The sequence below is a fragment of the Oncorhynchus mykiss genome, chromosome 21 (genome assembly GCF_013265735.2).
Source record: "Oncorhynchus mykiss isolate Arlee chromosome 21, USDA_OmykA_1.1, whole genome shotgun sequence".
NCBI classification, from domain to species: domain Eukaryota; kingdom Metazoa; phylum Chordata; class Actinopteri; order Salmoniformes; family Salmonidae; genus Oncorhynchus; species Oncorhynchus mykiss.
The window spans coordinates 35,218,557-35,233,255 of record NC_048585.1 but is presented as its reverse complement, the minus strand read 5'-3'; the positions used below and the strand labels follow the sequence as shown (position 1 = coordinate 35,233,255).

The following is a 14,699-nucleotide window of genomic DNA, read 5'->3' as shown; positions in this document are numbered from 1 at the left end:
TCAGTGTGGCAGACGTATTTTTGCCTACTCTTCATCTACCATCTGGGGGCGGCCTGTCAGGAAGTCCAGGATCCAGTTGCAGAGGGAGGTGTTTAGTCCCAGAGTTCTTAGCTTAGTGATGAGCTTCGTGGGCACTATGGTGTTGAACGCTTTGCTGAACAGCATTCTCACATAGGTGTTCATTTTGTTCAGGTAAGAAAGGGTGGTGTGGAGTGCGATTGAGATTGCATCATCTGTGGATCTGTTGGGGCGGTATGCGAATTGGAGTTGGTCTAGGGTATCCGGGAGGATGCTGTTGATGTGAGCCATGACCAGCCTTTCAAAGCACTTTGTGGCTACCGCCATGAGTGCCACGGGGCGGTAATAATTTAGGCAGGTTACCTTGGCACAAGGAATATGGTGGTCTACTTGAAACATGCAGGTATTACAGACTCGGTCAGGGAGAGGTTGAAAATGTCAGTGAAGACACTTGACAGTTAGTCCACTCAGGCTTTGAGTACACGTCCTGGTAATCCGTCTGGCCCAGCGGCTTTATGAATGTTGACCAGTTTCAAGGTTCTGTTCACATCGGCGGGGCGGCAGGGTAGCCTAGTGGTTAGAGCGTTGGACTAGTAACCGAAAGGTCATAACTGACTTGCCTAGTTAAATAAAGGTAAAATAAAGTAAATAAATAAACATTGGCTAACGAGAGCGTTATCACACAGTCATCTAGAACAGCTTGTGCTCTTGTGCATGCTTCAGTGTTGCTTGCCTCAAAGCGAGCATAAAAGGCATTTAGCTTGTCTGGAAGGCTTGCGTCACTGGGCAGCTCGCGTCTGGGTTTCCCTTTGTAGTCTGTAATAGTTTTCAAGCCCTGCCACATCCGACGAGCGCCGGAGCTGGTGTAGTAGGATTCAATCTTAATCCTGTATTGACACTTTGCTTGTTTCATGGTTTATCTGAGGGCATAGCGAGATTTCTTATAAGCGTCCGGATTCGTCTCCCGCTCCTTGATAGCGGCAGCTCTAGCCTTTAGCTCGATGCGGATGTTGCCTGTAATCCATGGATTCTGGTTGGGATATGTACATACAGTCACTTTGGGGACGACTTTATCGATGCACTTATTGATGGTGTTGGATGCCATTGGATAAATCCTGGGAACATATTCCAGTCTGTGCAAGCAAAACAGTCCTGTAGTGTAGCATCAGGGTGGCAGGTAGCCTAGATAGCATACACATTTGTTATTAAGGCACATGAAAGTTGACATGTTCGAGAAGACATTTCTGCCAAAAAATTCATTTTGATAAAAAAAAATTCAAACGGCTCTCCTGTGACGTCGTGACTTGTGACATACGCCTAGTTGGACCCGAGTTGGGTCACAAATTGGCTGCATTAGCTAAGTGAAAGGTACATTAACAAGAAACACATGACTAAATATACACGCTGCTTCTCTTCCATTTTTGAAGAAATTATTGTCTTTCTCTCTTTGAGTAAAATACTGACAACACTTCATGCACTGTAGTGTTAGCTAGCTGTAGCTTATGCTTTCACTACTAGATTCATTCTCTGATCCTTTGATTGGATGGACAAGATGTTATTTCATACTGTAAGAGCTCTGATAGGTTGGAGGAAGTCCTCCGGAACTCATAATTACTGAGTAAGTCTATGGAAGGGAGTGAGAACCATGAGCCTCCTAGATTTTATAATGAAGTTAATGTACCCAGAGGAGGACACCTCCAGCTATACCGTGGTGCTACCTTAGAGGATGCTGTTGAGGTTACTGTAGACCTTCATTGCAAAAACAAATGTTTCAATCAGTTATTTGGTGACGTTAATATATTTACTTTTATCAAAAAATTCTAACATAAAAAAATAATTCAATATTTAAAAAAAATGAAATTCACTGGGTAGGATGATTCTCCCCTTCCTTCTCTGAGGAAACTCCACTGGCGTGAGTGTGTGTTACCTGTGCCCATGTGATGCTGCCAGGCTATATGAGTTCATGTCCCCCAGTTGGGCAGATGAGATGCCATTTCTGATCATGGTCCCAGTCATGGGATCTGCCCCTCTCTCCAACAATAGACTGACCAGCTCAAAGTTCCCTGAGGAGAAAAAGCAACGTTATGAACTCAAATTAACCAACTCATGTTAAAACAAATAATGATTATGTGTTTGAGCTTACCAACATATTTTTAGCCATCTGCAATGGTCACTTACAAATAATTAGCAGATGTTATTGTGGGTGTAGTGAAATACTTGTGTTCCTAGCTAACAGTGCAGTAATATCTAACAATACACACACATATAAAAGTAAAATAATGGAAATAAGAAATATTACGACGAGTAAAGTTGGAGTCCGCCCTGCATGTGATGTGCATGTATACAGTTGAAGTCGGTAGTTTACATACACCTTAGCCAAATACATTTAAACTCCGTTTTTTTTTTTTTTTTTTACAATTCCTGACGTTTAATCCTATTAAAAATTCCCTGTCTTAGGCCAGTTAGGATCATCACTTTATTTTAAGAATGTGAAATGTCAGAATAATAGTAGAGAGAATGATTTATTTCAGCTTTTATTTCTTTCATCACATTCCCAGTGGGTCAGAAGATTAAATACACTCAATTAGTATTTGGTAGCCTTGCATTTAAATTGTTTAATACTTGCATCAAACGTTTCGGATAGCCTTCCACAAGCTTCCCACTATACATTAGGTTAATTTTGGCCCATTCCTCCTGACAGAGCTGGTGTAACTAAGTCAGGTTTGTAGGCCTCCTTCTACGCACACGCTTTTTCAGTTCTGCCCACAAATGTTCTATAGGATTGAGGTCAGGGCTTTGTGATGGCCACTCTGATACCTTGACTTTGTTGTTCACCTCTAGTGACTCCCCATCCCGAGTGCGGGAGCGTAATCATCGACTGACACTAATTAGCATAACGCAACGGACATAAATATTCCTAGAAAATATTCCTATTCATGAAAATCACAAGTTAAATATATTGAGACACAGCTTAGCCTTTTGTTAATCACCCTGTCATCTCAGATTTTCAAAATATGCTTTACAGCCAAAGCTAGACAAGCATTTGTGTAAGTTTATTGATAGCCTAGCATAGCATTTTGTCCAGCTAGCAGCAGGTAACTTGGTCACGGAAATCAGAAAAAAATCAAATTAAATAGTTTACCTTTGATGAGCTTCGGATGTTTTCACTCACGAGACTCCCAGTTAGATAGCCAATGTTCCTTTATTCCAAAAATAATATTTTTGTAGGCAAAATACAGTGCCTTGCGAAAGTATTCGGCCCCCTTGAACTTTGCGAACTTTTGCCACATTTCAGGCTTCAAACATAAAGATATAAAACTGTATTTTTTTGTGAAGAATCAACAACAAGTGGGACACAATCATGAAGTGGAACGACAATTATTGGATATTTAAAACTTTTTTAACAAATCAAAAACTGAAAAATTGGGCGTGCAAAATTATTCAGCCCCTTTACTTTCAGTGCAACTCTCTCCAGAAGTTCAGTGAGGATCTCTGAATGATCCAATGTTGACCTAAATGACTAATGATGATAAATACAATCCACCTGTGTGTAATCAAGTCTCCGTATAAATGCACCTGCACTGTGATAGTATCAGAGGTCCGTTAAAAGCGCAGAGAGCATCATGAAGAACAAGGAACACACCAGGCAGGTCCGAGATACTGTTGTGAAGAAGTTTAAAGCCGGATTTGGATACAAAAAGATTTCCCAAGCTTTAAACATCCCAAGGAGCACTGTGCAAGCGATAATATTGAAATGGAAGGAGTATCAGACCACTGCAAATCTACCAAGACCTGGCCGTCCCTCTAAACTTTCAGCTCATACAAGGAGAAGACTGATCAGAGATGCAGCCAAGAGGCCCATGATCACTCTGGATGAACTGCAGAGATCTACAGCTGAGGTGGGAGACTCTGTCCATAGGACAACAATCAGTCGTATATTGCACAAATATGGCCTTTATGGAAGAGTGGCAAGAAGAAAGACATTTCTTAAAGATATCCATAAAAAGTGTTGTTTAAAGTTTGCCACAAGCCACCTGGGAGACACACCAAACATGTGGAAGAAGGTGCTCTGGTCAGATGAAACCAAAACTGAACTTTTTGGCAACAATGCAAAACGTTATGTTTGGCGTAAAAGCAACACAGCTGAACACACCATCCCCACTGTCAAACATGGTGGTGGCAGCATCATGGTTTGGGCCTGCTTTTCTTCAGCAGGGACAGGGAAGATGGTTAAAATTGATGGGAAGATGGATGGAGCCAAATACAGGACCATTCTGGAAGAAAACCTGATGGAGTCTGCAAAAGACCTGAGACTGGGACGGAGATTTGTCTTCCAACAAGACAATGATCCAAAACATAAAGCAAAATCTACAATGGAATGGTTCAAAAATAAACATATCCAGGTGTTAGAATGGCCAAGTCAAAGTCCAAACCTGAATCCAATCGAGAATCTGTGGAAAGAACTGAAAACTGCTGTTCACAAATGCTCTCCATCCAACCTCACTGAGCTCGAGCTGTTTTGCAAGGAGGAATGGGAAAAAATGTCAGTCTCGATGTGCAAAACTGATAGAGACATACCCCAAGCGACTTACAGCTGTAATCGCAGCAAAAGGTGTCGCTACAAAGTATTAACTTAAGGGGGCTGAATAATTTTGCACGGCCAATTTTTCAGTTTTTGATTTGTTAAAAAAGTTTGAAATATCCAATAAATGTCGTTCCACTTCATGATTGTGTCCCACTTGTTGTTGATTCTTCACAAAAAAATACAGTTTTATATCTTTATGTTTGAAGCCTTAAATGTGGCAAAAGGTTGCAAAGTTCAAGGGGGCCGAATACTTTCGCAAGGCACTGTAGCTCCGTTTGTTCTTCACGTTTGTCTGAGAAATCGCCCGGAAATTGCAGTCACGAAAACGCCGAAAAACATTCCAAATTAGCTCCATAATATCGACAGAAACATGGCAAACGTTGTTTATAATCAATCCTCAATCTGGGAGCCATCAGGTGACCATGTAGCCGCTTACGGGTATTCTTCAACATAAATGTGTAAAACTACGTCACAATTCTGTAGACACCTTGGGGAATACGGAGAAAAAGTTATCTGGTTGATAGCCCACTGCTCAATAGGGACGCATTGGAATGCAGAGCTTTTAAAAGATGAGTCACTTCCGGATTGGATTTTTCTCAGGCTTTCTTTCGCCTGCAATATCAGTTATGTTATACTCACATACAATATTTGTACAGTTATGGAGACTTTAGAGTGTTTTCTATCCTAAGCTGTCAATTATATGCATATTCTAGCATCTTGTCCTGACAAAATATCCCGTTTACTACGGGAACGTTATTTTTCCAAAAATGAAAATACTGCCCCCTAGTCACAAAAGGTTGCCATTTTGCCACAACTTTTGAAGTATGCTTGGGGTCATTGTCCATTTGGAAGACCCACAAGCTTTACCTTCCTGACTGATGTCTTGAGATGTTGCTTCAATATATCCACATATTTTTCTTACCTTATGATGCCATCTATTTTGCGAAGTGCACCAGTCCCTCACGCAGCAAAGTATCCCCACAAAATGATGCTGCCACCCCTGTGCTTCAAGGTTGGGATGGTGTCTTTGGCTTGCAAGCCTCCCCTTTTCCCTCCAAACAAAATGATGGTCATTATGGCCAAAGAGTTCTAGTTTTGTTTCATCAGACCAGAGGACATTTCTCCAAAAAGTACGATCTTTGTCCCCATGTACAGTTGCAAACCGTAGTCAGGCTTTTTTATGGCGGTTTTGGAGCCGTGGCTTCTTCCTTGCTGAGCGGCTTTTCACGTTATGGCGATATATAGGACTCATTTTACTGTGGATATAGATACTGTTGTACCTGTTTTCTCCAGCATCTTCACAAAGTCCTTTACTGTTGTTCTGGGGTTGATTTGTACGTTCATCTCTAGGAGACAGAACGCGTCTCCTTCCTGAGCGGTAATGACGACTGCATGGTCCCATGGTGTTTATACTTGCATACTATTGTTTGTACAGATGAACGTGGTTCAAACCTTCAGGCGTTTGGAAATTGCTCCCGAGGATGAACCAGACTTGTGAGGTCTGAGGTCTTGGCTGATTTATTTTGATTTCCCCATGATGTCAAGCAAAGAGGCACTGAGTTTGAAGTACTTTGACAGGTACACCTCCATTTGAATTATTTCAATTAGCCTATAAGAAGCTTCTAAAGCCATGATATAATTTTCTGGAATTTTCCAAGCTGTTTAAAGGCACAGTCGACTTAGTGTATTGTAGACTTCTGACCCACTGGAATTGTGATACAGAGAGTTAGAAATTAAATAATCTGTCTGTAAACAATTGTTGGAAAAATTACTCATGTCATGCACATGTAGATGTCCGAACCGACTTGCCAAAACCATAGGTTGTTAACAAGAAATTTGTTGAATGGTTGAAAAACAAGTTTTGATGACTCCAACCTAAGTGTACGTAAACGTCCGACTTCAACTATATATATTTACGTACAGTGCCAGTCAAAAGTGATGTTTCGGTTTTTTATTTTAAATACATTTGCAAACATTTCTAAAAACCTGTTTTTGTTTTCTCATTACGTGGTTTAGTGTCTAGATTGATGAGGAAACAAAATGCTTTCATCCATTTTAGAAAAATGCTGTAAAGGTAACAATGTGAGTAAAGTCAAGGTGTCTGAATACACTGTATATACAGTATCAAGGTTTTTCTTTATTTTTACTATTTTCTACATTGTAAAATGATTGTGAAGACATGAAAATTATGAAATAGCGCTTGGAATCATGTGGTAACCAAGAAAGTGCTAAACAATTCAAAATATATTTTATATTTGAGATTCTTCAAAGGCTCCTCTGTCCTCCACTCGTTACCTGTATTAATGGCACCTGTTTGAACTTGTTTTCAGTATAAAAGACACCTGTCCACAACCTCAAACAGTCACACTCCAAACTAGACTGTGGCCAAGACCAAAGAGCTGTCAAAGGACACCAGAAACAAAAATGTAGACCTAGTAAATGACCTGCAGAGAGCTGGGACCAAAGTAACAAAGCCTACCATCAGTAAAACACTACGCCGCCAGGGACTCAAATCCTGCAGTGCCTGACGTGTCCCCCTTCTAAAGCCAGTACATGTCCAGACCCATCTGAAGTTTGCTAGAGAGCATTTGGATGATCCAGAAGAAGATCGGGAGAATGTCATATGGTCAGATGAAACCAAAATATAACTTTTTGGTAAAAACTCAACTCATCGTGTTTGGAGGACAAAGAATGCTGAGTTGCATCCAAAGAACACCATACCTACTGTGAAGCATGGGGGTGGAAACATCATGCTTTGGGGCTGTTTTTCTGCAAAGGGACCAGGACGACTGATCCGTGTAAATGAAAGAATGAATGTATTGTGAGATTTTGAGTGAAAACCTCCTTCCATCAGCAAGGGCATTGAAGATGAAACGTGGCTGGGTCTTTCAGCATGACAATGATCCCAAACACACCACCCGGGCAATGAAGGAGTGACTTCGTAAGAACGCATTTCAAGGTCCTGTAGTGGCCTAGCCAGTCTCCAGATCTCAACCCCATAGAAAATCTTTGGAGGGAGTTGAAAGTCTGTGTTGCCCAGCAACAGCCCCAAAACATCACTGCTCTAGAGGAGATCTGCATGGAGGAATGGGCCAAAATAACAGCAACAGTGTCTGAAAACCTTGTGAAGACTTACAGAAAACGTTTGACCTCTGTCATTGCAAATAAGTTCATTAAAAATCCTACAATGTGATTTTCTGGAGAGAAAAAAATTCTCATTTTGTCTGTCATAGTTGAAGTGTACCTATCATGAAAATTACAGGCCTCTCATCTTTTTAAATGGGAGAACTTGCACAATTGGTGGCTGACTAAATACTTTTTTGCCCCACTGTATATATACACACAGAAGTATTCGGTCCCCTTGACTTTTTCAAAATGTTGTTACGTTACAGCCTAATTCTAAAATTGATTACATTTTTCCCCTCTACACAATACCCCCATAATGACAAAGCAAAAATAGGTTTCTAGAAATGTTTTTATTATATATATACACATTTTTTAAAGTATAACGTCACTGTCAAAATAAAGGTTCAATAAAAATACATCTACACACATTGTCAATCGCGTATTCCTGTTTTGTCAACAAGTACCTGCAGCAGAGGCCAGCTGAAGTGGGGTCTCAGTGTAGTTATCTGCTCCATCTGGCAGGGCCCCCTCCATGCTGTCTCGACTATCCAGGAGCAACTGTGAGAGGAAGGGATACCAGGAAGACAGGAGAGGGGAGTGAATGAAAGAAACACGTTACTGACAAGTTCAGCAAGGCACATGCCCAAATGCCTCTCACGCTGGTATTCATCAGAATTATAATACCCACGATTCTAGCCATAATTTTATTCAAGCTATCACTTTTGAGTTGTGGTTTTTCAGTTGAGATTTAGTTTGTTGTCAAGATGACTGATTTGAGTAAACATTTCCTCTGATGTTGTACAAACAAGAACTGGCTTTTTCCAGAACACCTCCAAAACAAAGGTCATGTGATTTGGTAAGTGTGATTACCACCTCTGATGGTTTAGAGCTTGAGGTAGTCATGTCATACAAGTACTTGGGAGCATGGTTATGCAGTATACTGTCCTTCTCTCATCAGAAATTGAAGCTGCAGGCTAAGGTTAAGACTTGGTTTCCTCTATCGTAATCACTCCTCTTTCACACCAGCTGCCAAAATAACCCTGATTCAGATGACCATCCTACCCATGCTAGTTTACGGAGACGTAATATATAGATCAGCAGGTAAGGGTGCTCTCAAGCAGCTAGATGTTCTTTACCATTCGGCCATCAGATTTGCCACCAATGCTCTTTATAGGACAAATAACTGCACTCTGTACTCCTCTGTAAACTGGTCATCTCTGTATACATGGCGCAAGACCCACTGGTTGATGCTTAATTTATAAAACCCTTTTAGCCCTCACTCCACCCCTATCTCAGCCTCTACAGTGACTGAAATGACTGCAACACTCAACAATGAGCTGCAGTTAGTTTCAGAGTGGGTGGCAAGGAATAAGTTAGCTCTGAATATTTCTATATCTAAAAGCATTGTATTTGGAACAAAACTCACTAAACCCTAAACCTCAACTAAATCTTGTTATAAATAATGTAGAAATTGAGCAGGTTGAGATGACTAAACTGCTTGGAGTAACACTAGATTGTAAACTGGTCAGAACATATTGATGCAGTAGTAGTTAAGATGGGGAGAAGTTTGTATATAATAAAGATGATAAAATAAATGCCCTGCCTTCTTAACAACACTATCAATAAGGCAGGTCCTACAGGCCCTAGTTTTGTCGCACCTTGACTACTGTTAAGTCATGTGGTCAGGTGCCACAGAAAAGGACTTTCAATTGGCTCAGAACAGGGCAGCACGGCTGGCTCTTGGATGTACACAGAGAGCTAATATTAATAATATGCATGTTAATCTCTCCTGGCTGAAAGTGGAGGAGAGATTGACTTCATCACTACTTTTATTTATGAGAGGTATTGAGATGTTGAATGCACCGAGCTGTCTGTCTGAACTACTGGCACACAGCTCGGACACCCATGCATATCCCACAAGAGGTCTCTTCACAGTTCCCAAGTCCAGAACAGACTATGGGAGGCAGACAGTACTACATAGAGCCATAACAACATGGAACTCTATTCCACATCAAGGAACTGATGCAAGCAGTAAAATTTGATTTAAAAAACAGATGAAAAAACAGCGGGGACTGTGAAGCAACACACACACACACACACACACACACACACACACACACACACACACACACACACACACACACACACACACACACACACACACACATTTAGTATTGTAGATATGTGGTAGTGATGGAGTAGGGGCCTGGGGGCACACAGTGTGTTGTGAAATCTGTGAATGTATTGTAATGTTTTTAAATTGTATAAACTGCCTTCATTTTGCTGGACCCCAGGAAGAGTAGCTGCTGTTTTGGCAGCAGCTAATGGGGATCCGTAATAAATACAAAAATACAAATACTGCAGCCCTCATCCTACACATACAACACCCGTTCTGCCAATCACATTCTGTTAAAGGTACCCAAAGCACACATATCCCCGGGTCGCTCCTCTTTTCAATTCACTCCTCTTTTCAGTTCGCAGCTAGCAAAAAACACTCAAACTGGAATGTTTTATCTCCATCTCTTCATTCAAAGACTCAATCATGGACTCTCCTACTTACAGTTGTGACTGCTTCACGTGATGTACTGTTGTCTCTACCTTCTTGCCCTTTGTGCTGTTGTCTGTGCCCAATAAAGTTAATACCATGTTGTGTACTGTTACCATGTTGTGCTGCTGCCATGTTGTTGTCATATTGTGTTGCTACCATGCTGTGTTGTCATATGTTACTGCCATGCTATGTTGTCTTAGGTCTATCTTTATGTATTGTTGTCTCTTGTTGTGATTCTTAAAAAAAAATCATAGCCCCTGTCCCCGCATGAGGCCTTTTGCTTTTTGGTAGGCCGTCATTGTAAATAAGAATTTGCTCTTAAGACTTGTCTAGTTAAATTAAGGTAAAAAATAACCAGTTTGTGATTTTGATGCTAAGTATATAATACATCACAACTGTAGAGGAATTTTTTTTAGAAATTCAGCACCCTTGGTATAATGTAAAGAGTTATTTAGATATTTCGGCCTGACCAAATACACTTAGAAATGTGTGTTATAGATCTGTCATTCTTATTAAAAGCAAGTCTAAGAAGCGGTATATTTGTTCTATGTGCGCTATTTCTATGCTTCCCGTTCTTAAGTTTAATTTGTTTCTCTTTTACTTTTGTTTTTGTACACCAGCTTCAAACAACTGAAAATCTAAATCTTTTGGTTATGGAAAATATATTTCACAGCGGTTTTGATGGTACAATGATTCTCTTCACAAAAATTGCTTGTTTTGTCACAAACTGAAATTAGGCAAAATATTAGAATTTAGCAATGGTGGAAATGGTGGAACAGTTTCTGCATTGTGCATCTTTCAAATTATTTAATACAATACATTCTTCATGAGGCATTATTTTGTTATTTTGAGGGCGTAGTCTTACCCTCATACAGTGACCTGAAATTCATGGTTTACAGACCACATCAGGTCTGCAAGTCACATTATGCTGGCTAGCAAAGTGTTGTGTATTTATTATTGGAATCCAGTGTTAAAAAAATACAGTATTTACCGTAAATTCCAAATAAACTTTGGTTAACTTGTTAAGGCTGCAATCCCAATACCGGGCTCGATATGACAACTACCAGTGAAAATACAGAAACCACAGAAATCTCATAATTACAATTCCTAACACATACATGTGTCTCATATCATTTTAAAGGTAATCTTGTTGTTAATCCCACCAAAGTGTCCGCTTTCAAATAGACTTTTCAGCGAAAGCACTACAAACGATTATGTTAGGTCTCCACCAAACCACAATAAGCACAGCCATTTTCCAGCGAAATATAGCATTCACAAAAACCAGATATAAAGATAAAATCATTCACTAACCTTGAATTATCTTCATCAGATGACACTCATAGGACTTCATGTTACACAATACATGAATGTTTTGTTTGATAAAGTTAATATTTATATTTAAAAAATATGAGTTTACATTGGCTATTTAGATTCACTAGTTCCAAAAACATCACTTGATTTTGCATAGCCACATCGTTTCAACAGACATACTCATCATAAATGTAGATGATAATACAAGTTATACACATGGAATTATAGATATACCTCTCCTTAATGCAACCGCTGTGTCAGATTTAAAAAAAAGTTTACGGAAAAAGCAATCCCATGCAATAATCTGAGACGGAGCTCAGAACAGTAGCCAAATTAGCCGCCATGTTGTAGTCAACAGAAAACAGAAAATACATGATAAATGTTTCCTTACCTTTGATGAACTTCATCAGAATGCAGTCCTAGGAATCCCAGGTCCACAATAAATACTTGATTTGTTCGAAAATGTCCGTTATTTGTGTCCAACTAGCTACTTGGTGAGCGCGTTTGGTAAACAATTCCAAAGTCACAAAGCGCGTCCACTATACTGTGACGAAATGTCCAAAAGATACGTAACAGTCAGTAGAAACATGTCAAACGATGTACTGAATCAATCTCTAGAATGTTGTTTACATATATCTTGAATAACGGTCCAACCGGAGAATTAGAATGACTTCAAATGAGCGGTGGAACGCAGGTGCTTCCCCTGTGAGCTCGCATAGTGATTTCATGGTCAACTCGTGGCAGTGGTGAATATTTCCTGTGTCATTCGACCCCCCTTCACATTAGAGTCATCAGACAAAGTTCTATTGACTGTTGACATCTAGTGGAAGGCGTAGGAAGTGAAAATTCATCCATATCTCACTGTAATTTCAATGAGACCTTGTTTGAAGATCTGCCACCCCAGAAAAAAAACAGGAAGTGGAATTTCTCAGGTTTTTGCCTGCTATATGAGTTCTGTTATACTCACAGATTCAAACAGTGTAAGAAACTTCATAGTGTTTTCTATCCAATACTAATAATAATATGCATGTATTAGCAACTGAGACTGAGGAGCTGGCCGTTTACAATGGGCACCTTTTCATTCAAGCTACTCAATACTGCCCCTGCAGCCATAAAAAGTTAAACAGTGAGATTTTGTAAAAAAGCACTTCTTTAAAGCAAAGTGTCTTTGGAATTTACATACCTTAACTTCTTGGACCTGGAAATGCAAATGCGCTACGCTAAATGCTAAATGTACTCGTTAAAACTCAAACGTTCATTAAAATACACATGCAGGGTATTGAATTAAAGCTACACTCGTTGTAAATCTAGCCAACAAGTCAGATTTTTAAAATGCTTTTCGGCGAAAGCATGAGAAGCTATTATCTGATAGCATGCAACACCCCAAAATGCTTGAAGGCGACGTAAACAAAATAATTAGCGTAGCCGGCACTACACAAAAACGCAGAAATAAAATATAAAACATTCATTACCTTTGATGATATTCTTTGTTGGCACTCCTATATGTCCCATAAACATCACAAATTGGTCTTTTTCCCGATTAAATCCGTCCATGAATGCCCAAAATATCCATTTGTATAGCCTGTCTGCTTCACGAAAAAAGCTCTCTTCCAACACGCAACGTCATTTTTAAAAATGATATAAGTTGCCTATATTCTTTGACAAAACACTTCAACCTACTTTTGTAACCCAACTTTAGGTATTTGTAAACGTTAATAAGCGATCAAATTGATCACTGGGCGATCTGTATTCAATAGCAGCTACTCAAGAAAACAATGTCCATTTTTCAATCTTCCAAAATCGATTGAGGTAGGCTGGATGGAATGACGGATCTATTGGTAATGTCTCAAAGGATTTTTGTCAATGAAAATGACGTTTTTGGCGACATCGTGTGGAAGCTGAACTGCACCCGTGTCCATATTAAATGTGGTTTCCTTTAAACAATCCATGAAAGGGGCGCATGGACACTTTTTTCAGCTTTCAGTGACCAGTTTTTCTTGCGCTTTTCGATGAAACACACGCTCTGTTATAGTCACAGCCGTGATTTAACCAGTTTTAGAAACTTCAGAGTGTTTTCTATCCACGCATACTAATCATATGCATATACTATATTCCTGGCAGGACGCTGAAATGTTGCGCGATTTTTAACAGAATGTTTGAAAAAGGAGGGGGTAGGATGAAGAGGTTTTAAGGGAACATTTTGACATTTGCTGTATGGTTAGTGAGAAAGTCCATATTGCAAATGTACGGTCCCTTACTAGACGTCCGAAAACGTTTGTAAAATTTGCGGTCGGCGTTGGGCCGTGCGGTAGGGCCGGACCTACCGGGAAGTCATCAAATAAACTTTCTCGGACTTTCTCTCGGGTTTCCGTTTTATAAAATAATCAAATTTTGTTCATTTTTCCGCTGTCCCGGAAAATCCCACAAGAGGGCATAAGCAATCATATTGCAATTGTACAAAACATCACGAATCACGACGGGGCCTTATCTCCAAAACTGAAAATATTTTGAAGCCGAAACTTGGTGAGCGTAGGTTTGGCATAATGGGCAGTTGGCCCCGAACAAGATGGCGTCTAGGCCTCAACGGCTTTTGAGTTATGGCCATTTCTCTGGGATTAAAGGTCCAAAATGAAAATAGAGAAATTATTTTTCCACTTCAGGTCAAGGTCAAGGAGCCTCCGGTGTCAATAAAAAAGGAACCAGCAATTTATCTATCGTCATTTAAGAGAAATCGTACAATGACAAATTGATGATGTTCAAAGATAGGTTTTTTTTTTCAACAGTTACTGATCCAGGTGCAGGGTGTTCATACAAATCTTTTTAAAGTGTGCTGCGGAGCTCTGCGAGATTTTTGTGATTTTCTATGATTTTCTGAAATAACACACACATACTAAACCCTCCGTAAATAACTCAGTTCTTAACGTAAAGACTTTAAACTCAGGATTCTGTAAAGGCCTACCCGAATCAGGATATGAGTTTATTTATAGTGTCATAGTGGCAGTTTCCAAGGGTTAAAAAGGTCAGATCTTTTCAAAACTTCATACAACCCCCATAAACTGTAAGTCAGTCATTTCTCCCAACAGATGTCAAAGAAAAGCTCTCACACACACA

The 14,699-nt window shown here is 39.8% G+C and overlaps 1 protein-coding gene across 1 annotated transcript in view; it reads right to left on the bottom strand.

The window, feature by feature from the left end:
• Positions 1-14,699, bottom strand: part of LOC110500296 (ankyrin repeat and BTB/POZ domain-containing protein BTBD11-A) — a 196,431-nt gene that overhangs the window by 34,545 nt on the left and 147,187 nt on the right. Inside the window, exons 7-8 of the mRNA XM_021577600.2 lie at positions 8,194-8,287; positions 1,946-2,081 (exon numbers count right to left, since the gene is read on the bottom strand). Coding sequence (XP_021433275.2) covers positions 1,946-2,081; positions 8,194-8,287 — 230 coding nt within the window. The remainder of the gene's footprint in view (positions 1-1,945; positions 2,082-8,193; positions 8,288-14,699) is intronic.